Raw genomic sequence first — 21,843 nt, forward strand, 5'->3', positions numbered from 1 at the left:
AAAGTTTCTGTTGCAAGACTGACTCTAAAATCCCTAAAATCTATCTTTCTCCATAAAAATCCTTTTATTGCAGAAATTTTCTGACCTACACGTAAGTAGGGAGATTTCATAACGGATCCCTAAACCATGTGTTCTGAAGGAAAGAAGCCACCTAGAAGTGCTACGTGGCGGCGAGGAGGAACGTGCCCCAGCATCCCCGCCTGAAGCACCAGCGCGGTGACCCCTAACCCCGCGTGGCCCGCCGGCCTCTTCCGTCTCCCGCTCACGCCTTCTGAGACTGGACGGGGCCGTTCTGAATCACCGTTAGGGGCTGATCAGTGTTTAAAGGTTTGTCCTCAAGTCACGTTCCTGCTCATAGGGTCTGCCCGTCAGTGAACGGACACTCACGACTGACACAGAAAAGGCGTAAACACGACCCGACAAAAAGCCAGTGAGTACCTGCATGTTAAAGACTTCGTCAGAGCTTTCGGACTGCCCTGTGATATTGCTTACTTCGGCAGAGGCCTGCGAGGACAGCGACGAGGACGAGTAGCGGTTGACAGCTGGGTAACTTAACGGGCTGTTTTGGGGGGTGGGAAAAACGCTCGTTAACTCGGTCTCGGAGTTGCACTTTATCACACGCTGGCTTGGTATAAAACCAAAGGGAAAAAATTATCCATCCCGTTTTGTTGTCTCCTGTTTGCCTCGATATAATCGAATGTTTGAGTTTATTTATTCGTCATGCTGCAGCAGTGGCAGAAGTCTGCAGCTGCCTCGCGGGGTAACTATTTCATTAAGAAACAGCGGATTTGACAAAACTGTGCCATAAAGAACGAGGGACCGTTCCAGATCAGCTTGTGGGGATGCCGACGTGTACGATCATTAAGATTACGACTTACCTGCGTCTAGGAATTGCCCGGGCACCATCTGGGCTCACAGAAGGAGGTGCCGAGTTCCTGCACACACGAGGACTTCCGTTAGAAAAATGGACCGGGCTGGCTTGCATGTACGCGGAGAAGTCCTAGAGACGTGATGAAGAAAAGACGTTAGAAGAGCGATCTCATGGACCAGATCACACCGTCGACGCGCACTCTGTCGCGACGTCTGCTCAGAGCGAGTGTCGGTATGACTGTGCTTTTGTTTTTTTGTTTTCTTAAAAGCTGAGCGTGGCAAAAAGAAGGTAATGCAGTGTTAGTATTTGAGGGCTCTCTGGGAAAACGGTGCAGTTTGGTAGAAAAACCAAAAGATGTCACTGTTGAACACTTCATCATCTCTCTAACAGACAGCAAATGACAGGGGCCTGTGTGTCCCCGCCGGGGACACTGTGGACGCACCTGTATCCCCAAGCTTGACTTCATCACAAAGAACTGGTCGACCAACTTTTTGTGAAGGGGTCTCATATCTTGAGGTACAAACTTCTCATGCACGGCCAAACCAAATTCCAAAATCTGTGCCTTGATGATAATGAAAAGAAAAAAATCCAAATCAGTGTGTAAGGCCACTAAGTGGCTGCCGGGGGCCAGGCACTGTCCCCACGCACTTGAAGAATCCTCTCAATCCGATGAGATGGGGACAATCCTTAATCCACAGCTGAGGGTTCTCAGGATCAGAGAAATCCTCCGCACGGTAAAACGTAAATGGGGATTTGAACTCGGGGCTCTCTAGTTCCACAGGCTTGATTTCCCTACGACCCCGAGTTCCTTTTCCGGGTATTCCACAGATGCAGTAATAACCCTTCTGAGCGGTGATGTGTCTGGCGCTCTGGCCCCCTCCCCCGCCCCCCGGGGGGGTCAGGAGCTGCTCCCTGTCAGGGCTGGTGTTACTAAGGTCTCTTTTCTGGGCGGCCCCCCCTTTTCCGCGGTACTGTTCTCTCTTCCATCAGGTTCTTCTGTGCCCATCCCTCCCTCCCCCAGATTTTCACAGTCTGTCAGGAGAAAGTAAAAAATGAACGAGAATTCTATAATATGAATTGCTATGTATCCTGTTTTTGTTAAAAAACATGATTCCCGTTCACTTACTATAATGCGGCAAAGCATCACTCCTACTTTAAAACGAGGTCCTGCTCTGAGGACTCAAAGAGAGGAAAGAAACATTCACGTGTCCTGGTTCAACTGTCAGCTGCGCTTGACTCCTTTGATTGGAGCAGCTCTTTTCCATTTTAAAAAGTGCCCCATGCGGGTGTGGTCAAAGGAGTGAACTCCGCAGGCTGGACGGAACCTAACCACACATTAGCATGACATCCCATGAGGACAACACTGAAGCGCGGGTGATCGGGACTGGCTCTAGGGGCTCGGAGCGTCCAGCACCTGCCCTAAGGAGACAGAACCGTGGCCACGCCCACTGACCACCAGCACATCTGCGTAGAGATAAAACTGCCTTGCAATGAACATCAGGGACACCGTCAAGGGAACAGCTCGAGGGGAGTGCGTGTCTGAGGCCTGAAGGGAAACTGTTCCCCGTGACAAAGGGGTGAGGGGTGGAGGACGGGGCCTAAGCACAGCAGCCCTCAGTCTTCTCCGTTTTAAACACTATTAGGTGACGTCCCTTTTGTCCCAATAAAGTTGCAGGTTGGGCCCCCTGGATATTTACTGGGGCGCACCCCTGGGATCACGGTCCGAGGGCGGAGGGGCAGACGCGGGACTCACAAAGGTCGCCGAGCTGCAGGATGGTCCTGTCGCCTCTGCCGACACCAGGGGCTCCGGACCTGAGAGTCCGTGAGTCCGGTGCCTGCTGGGCCCAGGTGGCTTCACATCTCCTCCTCAGTCACTGGATGTGGGCCACCCGGGAAGGACCGCAGGGGACGGCACAACTCCACGTCTACAGGACGGTTCTCTGAACCACCTTGGAGGTCCCGAGGGGACAGTGCCCTCTCTAGCCCAAGTCCCACAGAGATGATGCGACTCACCCAAGGTCGCACGCAGTCAGTGGAACTGCCTGTCCCAGGATAGAGACCTCATGTTTCCTGAGCTGTGGCTCGGGCCCCACACATATAACCAGCCAGGATGTGGGGGACACGAAGGGTCCCTGATTTTGGTTTTCCTAAGAGCTTCCTGGCCCTTTTCATGTTAATTCTGGGGAAAGATTCAGTCACGCTGGGTACAGCAGTCGGCGCCTGGGGTGAGGCAAACTACTCACGGGACACTGTCAGGTTAAGTACGGATTCCCCAAAATCAACAAAGGTGGAATCGGACCTGTCCATAAGGCTCAGAACTGGGGTACCCAAAGCGCTGAGGCCCAGCACCCACCTTGCCCCGGGCACACGGAGAACGCGCCTTACCCTCGACTTCCTCGCGGGCCAGTTGCAAATAACTCCTTTCCCTTTTCCAGAAGCTGGAAGACTGAGTCTCTTCCGGCCAAGGCCCTTGTCAGAGCCACTTCCCTCCCCCCGGGCCTGCCCGCTGTATGAAGGTCTGTGGACAAGGCCTACAGAGCATAAAATAGACTAAAACCAGATCCAACCTCGTTTTCTTATCAAAAAGGGCCTCCTTTACTTGGTTAATAATTTGGTATTATCAAGTGGGACGAGATGCTCTTGCCATATTGTATTATATGTATTCCATTTTTTGTGGGTATAAATGTCTTTATTTCTTAGCCCAGCCTTCCAATCATCAGGTCGCCTACCTCAAAGGTTTTCAAGCCATTTTCAAGCTGGGAGCTGTCAACGGGGACACACAGATGACTCACTCCAGTTCTTTGTACTTGAGGGAATCAAATAAAAATAACCTACGCTTCTTTGGAGTAGAAAATGATAAAGTTTTATCTAGTTTTGTCCACGTCACGTCACCTATCGGCTGAGTCTGCAAAACATGATGTGGCTTTAAAGAAAAATCTGTCCAGTTCCTTATTATAACATTTATGGAAGAATCTTATTAATTCATTCATCTAGTCGCTTATTTTGAGTTGAACTGAACTTATTTGAGCCTCAAATTTTGAGTGAAAAACCAGCAGTAAGCCTATAGCAAGTCTTTAGGAAGAGAACATTTAAAGAACGTTTCATGACATTCCATGAAGTTGTTTGTTATAAAGAGCTATCCACTGTTAAATTTATTTTTGCATCAGAGTGGGAAGAAAAAGCAGAAATTCCCAAGAAGAAATCCAGGTGAGTCTAGAGCGTCCGGCTGCCAGCTTCGGTCAACGCGCCGACTCAGCACGCACGCACCTGCACCGGAGGGCGCACCACGCACCTGCACCGGAGGGCGCACCACGCACCTGCACCGGAGGGCGCACCACGCACCTGCACCGGAGGGCGCCGCCCCCCTGCAGCTTACCTGCTCCAGCATCAGTTCCCTTAACCGTGCGATCTTCTCGCCGTCTTCGGGGTGGCTTAAGATATATTCTTTGACAAAGAATGCCTAGGAAGGGAAGCAATCATCGGTTTACTTCGGGAGAGCTCCAGAGGGAGTGAAAGACATAGCTGGTGTCTGTAAAGACCCGGCATTTTTAAAGAAAGATACCACTGCAACCAGAGGCCGTGACTCCCAGGGCGAGGGGGGGCAGAGTGGGCAGAGAAGGAAAGCGGGGTTCGAGGATGAGCAGAGACTGCAGAATCAATATCTCTGGGAAACAAACAAGCAAACGGCAAACCCAAAAGGATAAGCTTCGTGGCATTACATCTTGAAATGAACTAACTGCCGTAACTTTCCGTCTGCCCAAGCTGCTGTGCCTTCCCAAGCTGCTGTGCCTTCCCGTGTAGAACTTGGGGCAGATACAAAGTCCGCTTAAGGCACCTTCTAAACAAGATCAGACTTTCCTGTGCCCATGAACCTCTTTGCTCAGGGAAATCATTTTAGGTAGATATTTGTTAAATGGTCCTAATACCGTCACTACTTTTATTCATCTAAGAAAACACACACACCCTCAAAACATCACTGGGAAATGGAGCGAGTATACATCATAAATACTACGTTTGCTCTATTTAACAAAGAACTCTGTGTCCCCTGTACCCCACGTGAGCATGCTGATGCGATTTCTTAGGGTTTCAGAGGGCCCGCACCTCTGAAAACTTTTAAACGACAACACCCGGTCCTCACCTCTTGATACCTGGACACTCCACCGTTCACCGCGGCATCTATGACCCCGTTCAGGCACATGGTCAGGGGGTTAATATTCTGCATCTGTCTGGTCTGACACTGACCAGCCAGGCTCTTCAGCTGCTGATTCTTATTTTCCAACACTTCAATTGCATTTTCCAGAGGACTCATTTCCATCTGAGAGGCAAACGAGCACAAATATATATTAGATTTTAAGATACACAAGAAGACAAAGTAGATTATCCGTGTTCTGAATTATCTGTGCCCCACCCCGCCCCGGCTCCCCTCGATATTTCTACCAGGAGCCATCTGGTAGAACAGGCAAGGATGTCGAAGGCAGACAACAGTTCCACAGTAAGATCTAGAAAGGGAAGGTAATGATACTCGTTGGTTGAATTATGGTTTGAATCATCAGCAAACATGAATTACATATTAGCACGACCACAATCAATTTAATCCTTAAAAGAAAGTCTGAGCATCTCATGTCTTTTATACCTTGTTTTTTAATTTGAAGAGCTACATATTTACGGGCCCTGAACACGATCATCACTTTTCTAGATGCTTCCTGAACGCAAAGCACCACGGGTGACACACAGATACATTTTCAGATCCTCTGAGATCAGGGAGCTTCCAGCCCAGTTGAGAAGATGGGACCTCCACCCATATGGACCACACACGCGTACATAACAGCACCATAAGGTGCTACAGGATGCTACACAGTGGGAGTTATAGAAAATATGACAATCGTATATGCCACAGGATCTCTTTTGGAAGGACAGCCAAATAGAATCACAATGACTTAAAGTTTCTGGGTTGCATGGGAGACCTAACTGTGAAAACGATGAACGTGTTCTTCAAGCGTATAGCATTTGTGAAGGTTATTGTCACTGGCATTCTCTTTGAAGAGAAGATCTGTCAAGCTCTCGGCTGTAAAGTAATTCAAGTTCACAATAAACACATGTATATATTGGTTCTTTCAGTTAAGGAAACAATTAAGAGTTTTTAAAGGTCGCTTAGGTCATCTTAAACCAGCACTGAAAAGTGCTAGAATAATTTGGCTGTGTCGAAATTAAGAATGTACATTCATCAAAAGGCACTATAAAGAGAAGGGAAGATAAACCAGAAAGTAGAAGATATTTGTAACATGTGAAGCCAGCAAAAAGCCGAAATCCAGAATGTATAAGAACTCTCACTAACCAAAAAGAAACAGACAAAGAACCCAATAAAAAATGGGCAAAAGATGGAAAAGCCACAGCACAAAGGAAGAAATCCAAATGGCCAGTAAACGTGTGAAAAAGTGCTGACCCTCATTTGTGACCAAATAAGTGACAAATAATACCACAGGCATATATGACCCCTCCCCCCACAACGGCAACAATAACTATGACAACGCGGAGGGGAGCGAGGACATGGGCAGCGGCATCTCTCAGCTCCCGCTGCTGGGAGTTCAGATGGGCGCCATTGCTTTGGAAAACAGTCTGGCATCCTAAACTAAGGTCGAAGACACACTTTATGATCCTGCCATTGTACTCCTGTGCATACATCTGAGGAAAGTGGAGTAGATGTGTGTACACGAGTGTGAGGAAACGTACAAAAATGTTCACAGCTGTCTCCCGAATCCACACGTCCGTCGATCATTAAATGCATGAACATATCGTGGTATGGTCACACGACGGAATAGTATACTGCAATGAAAACAAACTTCAGTCGCGTGTGCTAGCGTGGACCAATGTTATAAATGATACTGAGTCACGGAAGCAAGTTGCAACAGAACATAAACAGTACGACACTTATACGAAGTGCAAAACCGGGCTAAACTAAATGGACTTGTTTTAGAGAGGCAGATGTCGGCGATGAACTTAGCGACGGAACGGAGGCCGTAAAGGCGAGGATGCCGGCGCCCTCTGAGGGGGTTGTCATCGGGAAGGGTGCAGGGAGGGCCACTCGGGTGCCAGCAGCAAAGCTCGGTTTCTTTACCTGAGTGGTGGGAAACGGGTATTGACTTTCCAATTATCTATGACATCGCGCCTTTGTTTTATATTCACGGAAGCTAAATCATACAGAAAAAGTCTGAGAGCTCTGATTAACTGAAAGTTGAAAAGTAAACAAAACAGCTTAGAAACAAAGCAGAGACGCGGTCGCCAGGGCAAAGGGGTCGCTGTTCCGTGGGTACAGCGCTTCGGTTTTGCACAGTGAAAACGGTCTGCTGTATGTGTCACAATTTCCACGTGACGACAATGTGCTAGACACTTAAAAACGGTTAAGATGGAAAATTTCCTGGTTTTGACCCCAGTTAAAATTCATGCTCATATTTATAAACTCACGTGCTAGTAACATGAAAGAAATTAAGGCAAATCAAAACACAATAAACAGGCAAAAGATAACAGCTTGTGAAAATATTTCCAACATATATTCCAGACAAATGATCGACATTTCTCAAATACTGAAGGAAACTAAAGGATCTGACCAGTGCATTCACAAGAGAAACGGAAAGAGTAGACAAAGATGAGAAAACATGTCACCTTTACCAGCATTCAACAAATACCTCCCCACATCAACCCCACTATGATCATTTTTGGTCTGTTATTTGGAAAGACTAAAATAACATGGAGAGGATGCTGGGAAAACAGGTATTTCCAAGAACCGTTATCCCCTCAAGATGGGACATAAATCGATACATGCCACTGCTGATCCGTGAATCAAAGGTTAAATTGTGGACTCTTTGACAGATCAATTCACTTCTAGGGAAATCATCCTAAGGAAGTGTGCGAAGAATATGTAAAAGCTGTTCATCAAGGAATTATTTTCCTCCAGCCCCCAAATTATGAACTTTTAATACTGTTTATCGCTAAAAAGAATCAGGAATCATTGGAGAAATGGCTGCTTCCAAGTCTGGGGCAGGAGATGTATAAGTGAGCCTGGACTACCCAGGCTGGACCACCCAGTCATACCAGTAAGCAAGGCGGGCAGCTGAGAGGACAGCTATAAGGCGCCTGGCCCATGATCTATTCACTCCCTCTGCTGAAAGAATGTCCTTGGGGAACCGAAAGGCAGGCAGGTGACCAGGACTTATCTCCTTGTCAGTTGAACCTTCAAGTTAATACACGAAGACTAACTGCTGGGAGGAAGAGACGGTGTCTACGGAAAGCCCAAGGGGGAGTCCCCGGCTAAAGGATTTCTTATGGTAAATAAACCCAGAGCCCACTAGGCATGAGTCCCTGGAGACTGTCCCAGAGAAGTGTCACAACTCTCTGGAGTATAAATCGGAATGTTTCATAATTTAAATGTCATAATTTAATTATACCCCCTGTATGAGGAACGCTGTGAACTCCACTTAGGGACGCTCATTGATCATTCCGAATTACCGATGTGGGAAAGAGGGATCTGGAGGGCAAGGCTGCAGGTGTCAGGTGTCTCCCTACTTCATCCGAGACTCTTGATGCCTTAACATTTGTGGACAAAAAGGGGCGTTGTCATTAATCAACCAAAGTCACCTCACAGGGTGATCTCAACCACTTTCCTAACTGGGCAGGTCGTGGTGGGTGGTCACGCCCCAGGCCTGTAACTTCTTAGCAAAAGGTTGATCTTTGCCTCCAGCCAGCCCCGTCCATTGTTTCTGCGCAAATGGGTTAACACGCCTGGGAAATGCCTCTTTTTCAGACTCCTCAGCAGCTGTAACCACCCTCGGGAGAGCACAGCATCGCGTTGACTCTCCTGCGATGCGTCCCCTGCCTGGCTCTCTCCCTCCTTCACGTCATCTTCCCTACGTCCCCTCCTTCCTTCCGAATGCATAAAAGCCACTGCAGACTGTCATTCTCCCAAGCACTTTTCTCCATCTGGTTTCCAGGCGTGTCCTCTGTTTGGCTCAGATAAACTCTTAATAAAAATTTTCTACAGGTTTGGATGTTCTTAGGTCGACAAGGTCCCAGCAAAGCTTGATGCTGACTCCTGCCTCTGACTGGACAATCGAGTCCTGCCTGTCAGCTCAGAAACAAAGACAAAAATCCCTCTGGTCACTTTAGTAGAGTGTTAGGGAACCAGATTATTATGTTGAAAACTGGTTAATAAAGAGAAGGAATAAAGCATTATCTCTCCAGTCCTGTCTTGGGGTAATCAAATAGTTGATGAGGGTGCATTTCTCTTCACAGAAGTATTCCAGTGAATAGACAAAGAAGGAGTCAGAAAATATCACCATTTTGTAACCCCAACTAGATTAATACATTGGGGCGATGACACAGCCTATGAAAGCCTTGCAAAAACAAACAAAACCCCCACAAAACCCCAAACAAAAATAAAAGCAAAATAACATCAAGCCTTTAGAGATAACTGCCAATTTGCAAAAAAATATAGGGACGAAGGAATAAATTATCCCACTGGTGCACAGTCTGCAAAATCCAGAGTTAAGGAAACGTTTCAGGATAAACAACCTGCCAGTCTCTTCAACAGCAACCATCAAAAAAAAAAAGCAAGGAAAAAAAGAGCGGTTCAGGAGGAAGCTACGGCTGAAAAGAGACTTTGACCAGCTGCTACGTGTGGCCCCTATTTGGTCTGGATCCAAACAGCAAATGACAAAACCCAACAAACAAAACCCCATAAAATAAACACGCTTGGGGAAGTGTGAACGAACACTGTATATTCACAATCAAAAAATTATTGTTAATTATTTCAGTGGCATGAGGTATGATGCCGTGATCATGTTCTTCTGATAATATACGTACTGAAATATTTATAGACCAAACGAGAGGACGTCTGAGATTTACTCTAAAATAATTAGTGTGGAAGAGGGCAGAGGTGCGGATGAAATAGAACTGGCCTTTTTGGTAGTCGCTGAAGTCCAAGGATTGGGTAAAACAGGTTCATTATGTGTTTTCTCTACTTTTGTATGAGATAACTTAAGTTTAAAAAGGACACTGGCTGCTGTGTACGTAAGTGACTGAAGTCCACAACCTCTTAGGAGCCCACTATGAAATTCGGACACTAGATGGCGCTATCGGAGGGGGGAAGCGGGGTTTCGATTCTGGATGGACTTTGAAAGAAGAGTCACATGATTCCCTGATGGAAACAATGTGAGGTACGAAAATATCCTCATTATCTGTACTTGGATTTTTTTAAAAAAATCACCATACGTTCTATTTGATAGTTTTTAAAATCTTGTTTAAAAATTTTTTAAAAATTAGCTTACTTTTTAATCAGAAAAATGCAGATAATTTTTGTTTCGATAACAGTAACTAAAAACAAATACCGAAGAAACAGTAGTCACAGGCATTATTGTGTTTAAAGAACGGGATAGCATATTCAGAAGCTAAGGTTTGGTGACCAAAGGCCCACGACCTTATCTGAAAACTCTGGTGCCAGATGTTTCAGAATTCAGAATTTTTCAGATTTTAGAAAGGTAATATGAGACACCTAGCACATATTATGGAACCCTCATGTGGGGTACAGGGAAATTCCCTTTAATCACATGCATTAGTATTTCTGCAGTAAAACGTGAGCATTTATACTGAGATAAAGATCACAAATTGCCTTACATCAGATCAGGCTAAGTGTATTACCAACTGAGTTTTGGAGGCCGACTTATGTAAACATCTGGTTTTCAGAATCTTTCAGATTCTGGCATTTACGTAAGGAAATCCAGTCCAGTGTGGCATATGTGTATGGAGCACCCACTTCACGCCCTTGATCCTGAGAACCTGCTACAGTAGGGCTTAAAGCAGTAAACTGACAACTGTAATCGAAGGTGGGACGTGCCAGGCAGCCGAACGAGAGAGACGCAGGGCGCTAGGAGAGGGCCGCGTTCGGGGAACAGAACGGCCCAGTTTGATTGGTTCTGTCTGACGGAACACAAGGCTGCATGTTCTAAAACACAGCAACTGATGCCGGAAAGGCTGTGTTTAGTGACGCTCCTTTAATCAGCATCAGCATCAGCATGCTCTTTTTTTTATTAGAGATGTGCGTGCGTGTGCGTGTACGTGTGCATGTGTGGTGCAAGTGTTTTTGCGTGTGTGCGTGCGTGCGTGCGTGTGTGTAATGATTCCAAGGTTAGGACCACCACTGAGACTCCGCAGAGCTGAACACTCCCAGTAGTGAGCAGCCGAAAACCTCTGAGAATCGTCGGTGTGGAGTCGCTTCCCAGGGCTGGGCCCACGCCATCCGGCAGGAAGGCCACCCCTGTGCCCAGCAGCCTCTCCTCTTCCGTGGAAAGCAGGAGGGGGCGCCCGGTAAGCGAGCAGCCTGGGGACCCTTGACGCAGACCCTACACAAATGCAACCGCGCAGATGCCACCAGATGAGTTCGGTTTGTTTAAGGAGCCGTATGCATTGTTTGGCGAAATGAAAATGCATTAAATCCTTAGCTTAATCGCACACGGGAAGCTGAGGGTGGTTTCGATGCTTAGAGAGAGTTCACGTAGGACGAGCCGCTCTTGGGGGACACTCGGGCAGGATCTGCTCTTACTATTCACTGAGAGTGGGCTCGCTACCTAAATAAGGAAGAGGGTAAATTAGATTTTCACGAGTGGTACGTTTTCTATCAGCTGGAGGGCGGTGGCCACCAGAGGGACTGTACCAGGGGAGCGGAAGGATGCTTGAGACCGCAGGGCGGAGGCTGGCGCCGAGGCGCTGCCAGCGTGAAGGGCCGCACGGGCAGCGGGCGGGCCAGGTCTCAGCCCGGGTGCGTCTGCCCTCAGCAGCTGCCCTCCCTGTCCCCCACGCTGGGGACGGGAGCGGGGCAGGAGGGGGGCGTGCCTCACAACCCCGAGAGTTCTCCAGGTTCTATAATGACGCCCACTGACTCCAGCTGGCGGCCGTTCAGGACCGCCCAGTGACACCAGCATGCCAGCTTCCCATTCCCTGCCAACGGCAGGGCCTGCTGCGTGTCAGATGCCACGCGGGGCCTTCCCACGAGCCTCACGGCACCAGGAGGGAAACCGAGGCTGGAAGGGATGAACGGACTGGCTTCGGCGTCAGCAAAGTCTGGATCCAAGCCTGCCCTTTCCAACATCTTGCTATGGGACCTCGGAAAAGCCTTTGAACCTCTTGTCAAAACCCGTGAAAAGGCGGCCGGGAACTATCCCTCAGGGCTTAGACGTGCGATTGAGAAAGATAACGCAGATGACCCCTCCGCACGGGCCTGGCACACGGGCGGCACGGGAGGCCCCGGAGCCACGGTGATGAGGAGAGCTGCTCATGTGCTGCGGTCCCCGTGACTTCTGAGGACCCCTCGGGCCGGACGGGGACCACAGGGATGTCTCCTTCAAGGCCCAGCCATGGTGGACAAGTCCATAACCATCACTAACTTACTCTTCGCGCTTCCAGGGACTCTGAGTCAAAAGCAGAAGCAACTACCACACAGCACGATTCCAGATGAGCAAGTGTCATGACAAAGGACTTGGGAGGAAAGTCTGGTCCTTACCACCTCACGCTTCTCCACTTCGAACCAGCGAGAAATCCCGGGTAGACTCTGCACCAAGTACAGTGACGTTCTCTCCACCCAGAGGCTCTGCGAAACACAAAACAAATTAAGTCTCCAAACGGCCCTTCCTCCCAGCTACGGAGCCTTGACTAACGTTTGACAGTCCTTTTCACCAGGTGCTGCTAATTCCACACAGCTTCTCCTCGGTACTCATTGAGCGCTGGCTGGTGGTGGCCCCTTCACACTCGGCTTCCCCGGTAAGACACTGGGGACACGTAGGCGCTTGCTGCCACTGCGTTTCGTCTGAAACTCCCTTCTGTGAGAATAAATGCTCTCCTAGTTTACATAGCAAGCTTAAAAACACAAAATTAGGGCATCACGTTATTTTCTCTGCTTTTTCTCTGAAATGGTTGTTGAAACTCTCTTTACTCCTCAAAGGCTGGCCGTTTTTATCCAGAAGGGGTAACAGCACCCGCAGTCCGCACAGTGTCAGAACGACAGCATAGCATGCTGAAGGGCTGGGGAGCAAAGGAGCTCAGTCTTCCTGTTTTAAAGATGAAGATGCTAAGCCTCAGAGAGGCTCCGGGACCTGCTCAAAGCTACATTCTAATTACCTGTCGAGCCAGCGCTGGACCCGCCCACGAGACCTCTGCCTCCTCCACGGTGCCACCTTTCCCCGTGCCCATCGGAACAGCTGCCATCCTGGCAGGTCTGTGTCCCAGAGCTGGGGCCCCTCTGGCCGGGACGAGCACCCCCAAGCCACATGAAACCATGGCTGCCTTTGGGGAGAGCTGATGCTGATGACGGGGTTCTCTTTTGCCAACCAGGTTTCTGTACCTATGCCTCATTTTTCGTATGAAACAAGTACATTCCCATGAGGACAATAATATTCCTGAAATGGTGCCATTTATTCAACAGCATCAACGACAATGACAACCAATGAAAGGATTTCTTTGTGCCAGCCAAGGCAGGCTGAAATGAACAGGGCAGAGACCCTGCGACAAGAGCCAGAGTGTGCTGGTGGTGACGGGGACGTGAGCGGATAAACAGGGTCTCAGGACGCTGAGAGCCCACAGGAGGAAGCAGGCACGCCCTCCTGCAGGAGAAGGACAGCTCTTCTCAGAGGAGGTGACACGTGAGCGGAATTCTGAAGACTGAGTAGGAGTTTGCCGGGCGGGGGGCGGGGGAGCTCTGCAGGCGGCAGGAAGCTGCGGGCGCAGAGACAAGGCTTGTGAGGGCATGGCAGGCGAGGCGGAGGGAAGCTGGCTGTCGCTGGGCTGAGAGGGAGGGTGAGTGCGTGGGCTGGGAGGACGAGGCCTCTGAAGGGCAGTTCGGAGCCAGGTGCTGAGGGCTGTATGCGCCGGGATAAGGAGCAACGTCCATTATTGATTTTAGGGGGGTTAATAAGTATCTAAAGTGGTGGCCGCAGCGAAATGTGGTGCAGCGGATAAAGCAACGGAGAAGGCGTGGGATGGTGTGGGTTCCAGGCGGGGCCGCCGGTAACCAGAATGTGACTCCAAGCAAGTCGATGGCCTGTCACTCATGGAGCTTTGACTTTCTAGTCACCGGAAACAATTGCAATGACAACTATCTCACAAGCTAACGATCTAAAATTGGTTTTGGAGGGCAGAAAGAGAAATGTTAAGTACCCCCGAAGAACCAGAAAATCATCATAGATCTTTTAAAGAACATCCCAGTGCGCGTCTCCAAGGGTCTCCGGCCTTGACACTTAATCCATCCCGTCTCCTTGCACTGTTCAGTCCCATCAAAACACCACGAAACGACCGCAGCCCCCCTCCCATCACGTGGCTGCGAAGAATTCCTGGGGTTGCTGCTGGGAGCGCTGGGAACTGACACGCAAGGTGACAAGGTGAGTTAACGTTAGATAACCATTAGTCAGTCCTGTCTGCAGCTTAAGCAGAGATGATCTGTGATGAAACAAGCTGAGCCAGTCAACCCACGGCGATAAACTGGTTTTGCATTCTTTGGGGGGATAGTACTGATCCCTGGGGGTCTATGAGGTCTCACTCTGTCACCCGTCAGGGAAAGAGCAGGCTATAATTCGTCCGTGCGCCAGTCTCGCCCCTTCCCCCACCCCCCCCACCCCCCCACCCCACCCCGTGCGGCGGTGAGAGAGCACGCCCCCTTCTGAATCCGCAGGCACAGGGCAACTGAGGAGAACGAGAACTCGACGTATGCAGATTCTGCCATCTGCCCTTACACTGGATCCTCTCAGAAATCCTCCTTACACACCGTACAGACGAGGAAAAGCAGCAGGAGACAGCACAGATGCTCCCAGAAGGCTACCCAGCCATGTTCTCAGACTCCGCTGAGAACCACCAGACCAAATGATTCCTGGCTGTCCCTTGACTCTGAGTAACCATTTGGCGAGGGTCTGACCGCCAGGAGCTCCCAGCCCGTAATGAGAACGGCACAGTACCTTGAATTCATTCTCTTTATCTTTAGTGCCTTTGTGGAAGGGCCTGTCGTAGCGGAACTTCCAGATGTGATTCACTTTGTAGAAGCTTTTGATGTTGTCGGGGACGCCCTCTCTCTGCAGGACCTCCTGGCTCTCGGGAATGGGGGTCACGGCGTAGATCTGCAAATCTAGGATTAAAGGGTCAAGGAGGAACGGCCTGGCAAATTCTGGAGGTCTGGCTTGAGCCATGCGGCGGCAGACAGAAGGGAACAGGTAACGGTCTGGCGTGCCTATGTGGGTCAAATTTTTTAAAAATCCCAAGAAAGTGCCTCGACCTCGGTCCCTAGCGAATCTTTTCTAAAACTATCGGTTTTGAACTAGCTGTAGATAGGTGATTCTGAACGAAAGCATCGGTTTCAAATTTCTGTGACCCGTGAATTTATTGATCACTGATTTTTTTTTCTGGTGAGAATGGCTGGGCATGGTTTGGATCCTACGTACTCAGAAGTATTACTTCTATTCCTTACTCTTTAGTCCATGCATGACCCTTTTCAAATTTGTTTGTGCTTCTAAATAATGTATAAATACCTATGCAAAGGTGACCAAAGACATAAGCCAGTACTGACGGTGACTTACGTTTACCGTGTGATGCCCAGCGTCCGCAGCCTTCCCATATCTGTGGTCCCTGCTCTCCCAGATCCCGTACTGATAAGCAGCGTGTTTAGTTGTAGCTGATACTTTTAAAAATCACATAGGGTTGTGTATTTACCTCCTTCTCTTCTCAAAGAAGGATAACAAAGCATTTTTCTGAACGTCATTACTCGCTTCTACTGCGTTTTAGTTTCTGCTCTGAAATGGTAGCCATAGTTATTGCTGGGAGCTCCTGGCCTGAAGATCCTCAGCTTTGGGAAGAGACAGAGGGATCCAGAAATGAGTGCTGGGGTGAATCCCTTTTGTCTCTGACGCCTATGAAATTTCAGTTCAGTGGTTCACGTGTAGACAATGGGAGTGTCAATTCTATAGCAATTATAAAAGGCTGTTCGGGATGCCTTGGCTAAGAGACCCCGAAAGACACTGGGGTATCTCTTCCTCTTCCTTTCCTCATTCCAGAATAAAAACGTCAAGGGAAAAGGGGATGAATGACATGTGCCAGTAAACACAAGGCTCGTATCTTCGTGAACTAAAGTAGCTTCCATAGGATATGTCGAGAGGAAAATTATTCTAAGGGCAATCACCGAGAAGAGTTTTCAAAGCAGGGCTGCGCTACAGAAAAGTTGACCAAAATGGGAAAAAAATGAACAGAATCTTTAAGAGATTTGTTTTCAACTGGCATCGTGGTAATAAATAGAACAATTCTGCCTAGAAGGAGCTAAGCTAAAGTAAAACGGAGAGAAAAAGGGAGGGTGAGGGCCTGGCGAGCGAACAGGGGCCAGAGGCCGAACCACGGTGCACGGAAACTCTCCGCGGCTCCCGCCGGCGGCGCCCAGCGGGAACGCGGCCCTGCCAGGGGCGGATACACTGCGCCTCGGCCTGGAAGATGGTCTCGTCGGGCTGGTTGGCGTGCTGCATGGCGATGGCGTGGGGGAACTCATTCAGCATCCTCTGCTGGAAGGCCTCCAGCCGCTCGTAGTCGTGCCCTCGGCAGACAAACTCCTTGTTCTGGGGTGAAATGAGAGAGAGACCAGGACTAGCCATTCCAGTGGCGAGCGCGTGAACTCGGCAGAGACGCCGGCAGGGAGGGCGCCGGCCGCGACGGCACGGCACGTGCACCAGCAGACCGTCGCGGCGGCGACAGCCGAACGCCGCGGAACGGTCTGGAAAACGTGCCCAAGTGTTAAAAACGCAGGGCTAAGACTTACGAGCTGCGCTCCCTACTGCTTCTAGCAGAACCCAGCGGCACACCTGGCTCTTCCCAGTTCACCTGCCCGAGGGGCCAAGAGGCACCTGATTCTCTGACCACCGAGTGTAAACGACCACAACCGAGCCCCTCCCAGCGCTAACAGGCACGTGCTAAAGGTTCGTTTTATAAACTGGGCGCCCCATTTATGTGGAGACACTCACAACGTGGAGGAAAAGACACGCAATCCCTAAAAATGCATTTTGCTGCATTCTTTCTAACAAGGCCGCAGAGATTAGCCTTCACACTGTGACAAACGACAGTCGTCCACTGCCCGGAAGAGTGGGCCTGCTGTACCCCAGCTCCCGTGGGGCCGGCACGGGGAGCCCACTGTACCTCAGCTCACGGGGCTGGCACGGGGGGCCTGCTGTACCCCAGCTCCCATGAGGCTGGCACAGGAAGCTTCTGAGCCGCCATGGCCTCAGCTCAGCTAGGATTTAGGATTTTGAGGGGCTTGCTAAAGATTGGACATATTTTTGTCTGTTTCTGTTTATTTGTTTTGTTTTACAATAGTTCGTAATGAATTGACTCAATTTCAAAAATGATCCCAGACACGTCTCCTCCATTGCCGGGGAGGTACACCCCCTCTCCTGACCAATGTTTTTATAAAATAAGACGCTAACTATAGAAGATGCCGCTTGGCATTATGTGGAAAATGGACAGAATGGAGTCAGGGATTTTATTAACCAGTAGGTGCCTTAGAACGTCTAGAACGTTCCCCTTGTAGAGAGAACCTATCCCAGCAATAAATTGGATGTCTTTGCCGGGTGACGTTTATCTTTTTACGGAGTCATCAGCTAGGCCAAACACCACGCTTCACACAAGTGTGGGGTACTGTGCCCCTGATGCGTGACGGCGAGGCCGTCAACAGCCCCCAGGCCCCACGAGCCCGCCGGTCCCCGTAACGCTACCCTGAGCACGGCCGACTGAACAGGAGAGCAAGTGTCAGTCACACAAGGGGCCCAGTCACCAAAGACTGGTCATCAGTATGGGAAACTGGGCGAGAAAAACCAGAGGCCTGTTGGGTATCTGAGGAAATTACTCACGACGAGGCGTTCTAGAGAACTATGGCTTTGGCAAGCTACAAAGTAAAAAGCACCTCTGATAATTGTCATCACCTGTCTTAAAAGAATAAAATATCATACCTTACTTGGCCTTTTGGTTGGGATATCTACATTGGAAGCAGGCAAGTAAATTAGATGGTATATTACTTACTCTTAAGAAAAATGGAAACTTTTTCCCATAAAATCCAACTCTAAAGAACTCTGGCTCAAGACGTTGCTGGTCCATAATTTTGTCATACAGAGAGGCTTCCATCATCTAGGAAAAGCACAGGAGAAATTCTGATGATTTTACCTCATCTTTCAGCTCGAATGATTGATAGCAGAGGATATTTCTTCTATGTAAAAGACTTCCCTTTAGTTCAGTTTGCAGAAAAGGAGGTTTGACTCCCTTCCTACGTTTTAAGGCAGGATCAGCAAACGTATTCTGCAAATGGCCATGGAATCGATATTTAAGGGAATCGATATTTTAGGCCACGTGGTCTCTGGCACAGCTACTCGAGTCTGCGAGGCCCACGGGCTATTTGCTGACCCCTGCTTTAAAGGATCAAATGTATTATTACGTGTTCTCACCAGAGACAATGATTTCTATGCACAGAGTCTACTGAGGAAATACCTTCCTCCCACTTAAATAAAAATTAACACGAACTGTTGGGGCAAAACCTTTCTGGGTTTGCTTCTCCTCGGACACGGTAATTCAGGGTATTTGGAAGGTGCGCACTTGTGCAGGGGACAAAGTGCTGTCTGGGCTCAAAGCCCTTAAGTGTGTCTATGAAGCACATAAAGCTTATGGCTTCCCGTCCTGGTGCTGTCATCCCCAGGGGGTCCAGGCAAAGACTAATATTGTCCTTGAAAACTCCCCCTCCCTCCAACCCCGCTAACAGCGCCCAGAAGAGCAGCAGGCATGAAGTGTAATGCTCACTCAGACTTTATAAAAATCTTAGCGGCTACGGCACCCATGGGCTTTCGCGGGTAAACACTGTAACCTCGCTTCTGGCACGGGGACAGGAAGCCAGAGAAGCACAGGGACGTTTTTACATAAAACTGCAGAGCCTGCCAGAGCCAGCGTGACGGACGGATGTTAAAACCAGGCCTTTTCTCTTTGGTTTTCATGTTGGGAGAAATATCGATGAATCGCTGACGTGAAACACAACTGGGCAGACGGGGGCAGCGCCTGGCAGCTGAGTGGGCTGCCTGGGGGGCAGGGGCTCGTGCCAGCTGTCAAAGCCTTATGACGTCGCCGCTTAAACCACTACTTCAGAACTGAAAGGCGACGCCATCGTCTTATTTCTTTCATATGTGAAAGCTGATGATCCTGCTTTAGAGAGCCCAAAGCCCTTAAGTATCGTGAGACGACACACCACGGACATGACTAGGGAGTAAGGGCGTGGGGAACAGGAAGACTTGTCCTGTCAGGAGCAGACAAAACCTTTGGTCAGAGACGCAGATGGAACCCCGTGAGCTCCTGGGCGCTAAGACCTTGGTTTAGGGTTAGCGAGTATGAATATATTTCTGAAGCTCGGGACAAATGGCACCTACAGAATTTAGCCCCCAAATACTTAAAAATGGGTCCGTTAGCCATTCTACTATTCAGACTACGGGACGAAGAACGGTCGATGGTTACAGAGGTTTGGGTCCCAGTGGGGAGCTCTTCAAACGGTGCGACTCTCCTCGATTAACTAAAAGTCCGAATCCGGCTTGGACTCTACTTACGAAGCGGCGCTCGGCGCAGAGCGAGGGCTCACTTTCCCTACGCTTATCGCAAGCATCACGCAGAGCAACCTGCTCTTTCTCTGTGTAAAGAGCGTTTCAGAAAAAACGACTCTAGGAAGCTCCCTGCGAGACCTGCTGGGGTGACCACAGTGTGGACAGCTCATCGCGAAGGGGGCCGTGACGAGGACCCGCCCGGCGCCTTACCCGCATCTTGCTCAGGTTCCTGTAGTCGTAGTAACTCTCGTACTGCTCAGCCATCTTCCGGCACAAGATGATGCCATTCTCCCAGCACTGAGGACAGACGAGTCACGGCAGGTTAACGACCCCCCGCCCTCGCCCGCCTCCACCCAGAGCTCAGGACGTGACTGCGTGCGGATCGGCCTACGGCTTCGTCTCTGTGACCGACCTTTAAGCGTCCTGCTGCAACTTTAAGCGTGACGACAGCGTGCCATCAACACGTCGGCTGTTAACACGCTTTAGGAAGCTGGAAGTGATGACTCACAACGGTCACCAACACATGGTGCAGCGGCAACATTTTTTGGCATCATCTCAGAGCCCACACGGCCGAGCAGATGCGTAATCCGGCCCTCAGCGCTAGGGGAAAGTGCCACTCACTCCCTAAGGCCCCAGTCTGCATGACTGGCCCGCTGGATTCCGTGCAGCTAAGGCAGGTATCATCGAAGCACCGAGAGTCCAAATCAAACCTGCGATCAGATTCGCACATTTTCCCAAGAGCACAGCAAGCCCTCGGGGGGTGGGGATGGGAGGAGGGACACTGGGGTGCGTTTTTGGGTCGGAGTTTTTCGGTGCCCGTGGCGTCTCCAAGTGTGTGACGAGATGCCGCGGGGTTCTTTAAACAAGTCATTTTGTTTTGTTCACTGAAAAACGGAGTGGGGCGGAATACTCGCCAATTTGGGGAGGCGAGTGGGGGTGACAATGGATTTCAGAGAACAAAACGCCTGGGTGGCCAACGCTTAGGTCAGTGCTTCCTGAGGCACGGCCCCGGCTTCACCCACCGGGCACCTCCCAGCTTCACCCACCGGGCACCTCCCGGCATCCTCGGTAAACCGCAGCCCGCGCCCCACGCCAGACCCCCTTCGTCAGGCCCCTTCGTCGGGGCAGGGCCGCGATGGGCACGTTTTCACACCTTAAAATTCAGAAGCATCGGCAAACCAGAAAAAAAAGGAGACGCGACACCCACTTGACCCGCCCGGAGGGGCCGCTCACCTTGCCCCTGTCGAAGTTCTGGATGACGGCGAGGTGCAGCTGCTCCTTGCGCTGCCACTCCGTCTGCAGGGGGTAGGCCAGGAACTCCCGCAGGGGCCGGTCCGACCATTCCAGAAGCTCGTCGTACAACAGGAGCGTATACGCAGCCTCTGAAAGCCAAGTGGGGGGCAGTGATCGTAACAGGACCCCAACCACCTCCCCTGGCGGCGGGATGCTGCTCGGACAGACAAACTGTTGTGGGCTGTGACATGACTTCCCTTGCTGGCCCCCCAAATCTTCAGCAATAGCTGCTGAAATCATTACATGTTTGGTGTGGCTGAAATTTCTTGGGGAAACATTTAAAGGGGTGATTTTCTGTATATATACGTGAAAATCATGACCTGTGGGCTTAAGCATTACTGACAGAGAGGTAGTACATATAACAGAATACATTCCACGGGTCTCTTCTTTCCCTGAGCCATAAATACGGCCAAATAGAACAAGAAAGGGGACCGGAATTCCTTGTCGTTGATGAAGGACTGTGATAATTTTTTCCTTCTGACACTGTAATAACCAACTCATTGATTAGATTGAATAGAATGGACAGACCCTGATGCTATTAATCCATTTAACTACCATCCCTATATGGCTCTCAAAAGATATGGTAGGAGCTTTTAACACAATATCAATAAATGGTGATTCTTTTTCTTCATTTATTTGCCTTAAGGGTAAACCACACACCAAGCTCTAAAGTAACACGTTAATTCGAACGCTATGATTTGGCCATAAGTAGCTACAATAAGAAAGGGCTGGGTCTCTTTCGCTTTTCTCTTGCCTCGTGAGTGTCACAGTCCTGAGACAGGCTCTGGCCTTTTTCTCTTCAATTGCCTTTGGTGAGCTCAGTCTCCTGGTTTCTACGACTGTGCCAAAACCTTTCATAACGCATCAGCGGTCTCTTACCGCCCTCTGCTCAGCTGGCATACTGTAACCAATATGATCTTCCTTCGATGAAGACTACCTTTTTGCTCCCCTGATTAAAAACTAGCCAGCGACTCGGGAGCTAAGAGCATAAATTTAGGCTTCCTCACGTGACAGAGAAGGCTGCCGCGATGCCGTCCCCACAACCAC

At 49.7% G+C, this 21,843-nt stretch overlaps 1 protein-coding gene across 7 annotated transcripts in view; it reads right to left on the reverse strand.

Annotated features, from left to right (window-relative positions):
• The window catches only part of DOCK4 (dedicator of cytokinesis 4), a 352,254-nt gene that overhangs the window by 14,239 nt on the left and 316,172 nt on the right, over positions 1–21,843 (reverse strand). For 6 of the 7 annotated variants that reach the window (XM_039862789.1, XM_039862784.1, XM_039862786.1 and 3 more), the window contains 11 exons: positions 20,737–20,885; positions 19,714–19,800; positions 17,951–18,055; positions 16,356–16,497; positions 14,860–15,026; positions 12,420–12,506; positions 5,010–5,186; positions 4,248–4,331; positions 1,314–1,433; positions 879–1,000; positions 439–559 (listed from right to left, as the gene is read on the reverse strand). In XM_039862789.1, the coding sequence (XP_039718723.1) occupies positions 439–559; positions 879–1,000; positions 1,314–1,433; positions 4,248–4,331; positions 5,010–5,186; positions 12,420–12,506; positions 14,860–15,026; positions 16,356–16,497; positions 17,951–18,055; positions 19,714–19,800; positions 20,737–20,885 (1,361 nt within the window). The remainder of the gene's footprint in view (positions 1–438; positions 560–878; positions 1,001–1,313; positions 1,434–4,247; positions 4,332–5,009; positions 5,187–12,419; positions 12,507–14,859; positions 15,027–16,355; positions 16,498–17,950; positions 18,056–19,713; positions 19,801–20,736; positions 20,886–21,843) is intronic. The other variant, XM_039862785.1, reaches the window with a different exon arrangement.

This window comes from Pteropus medius, unplaced genomic scaffold (genome assembly GCF_902729225.1).
Source record: "Pteropus medius unplaced genomic scaffold, Ma_sr-lr_union100, whole genome shotgun sequence".
NCBI lineage: Eukaryota > Metazoa > Chordata > Mammalia > Chiroptera > Pteropodidae > Pteropus > Pteropus medius.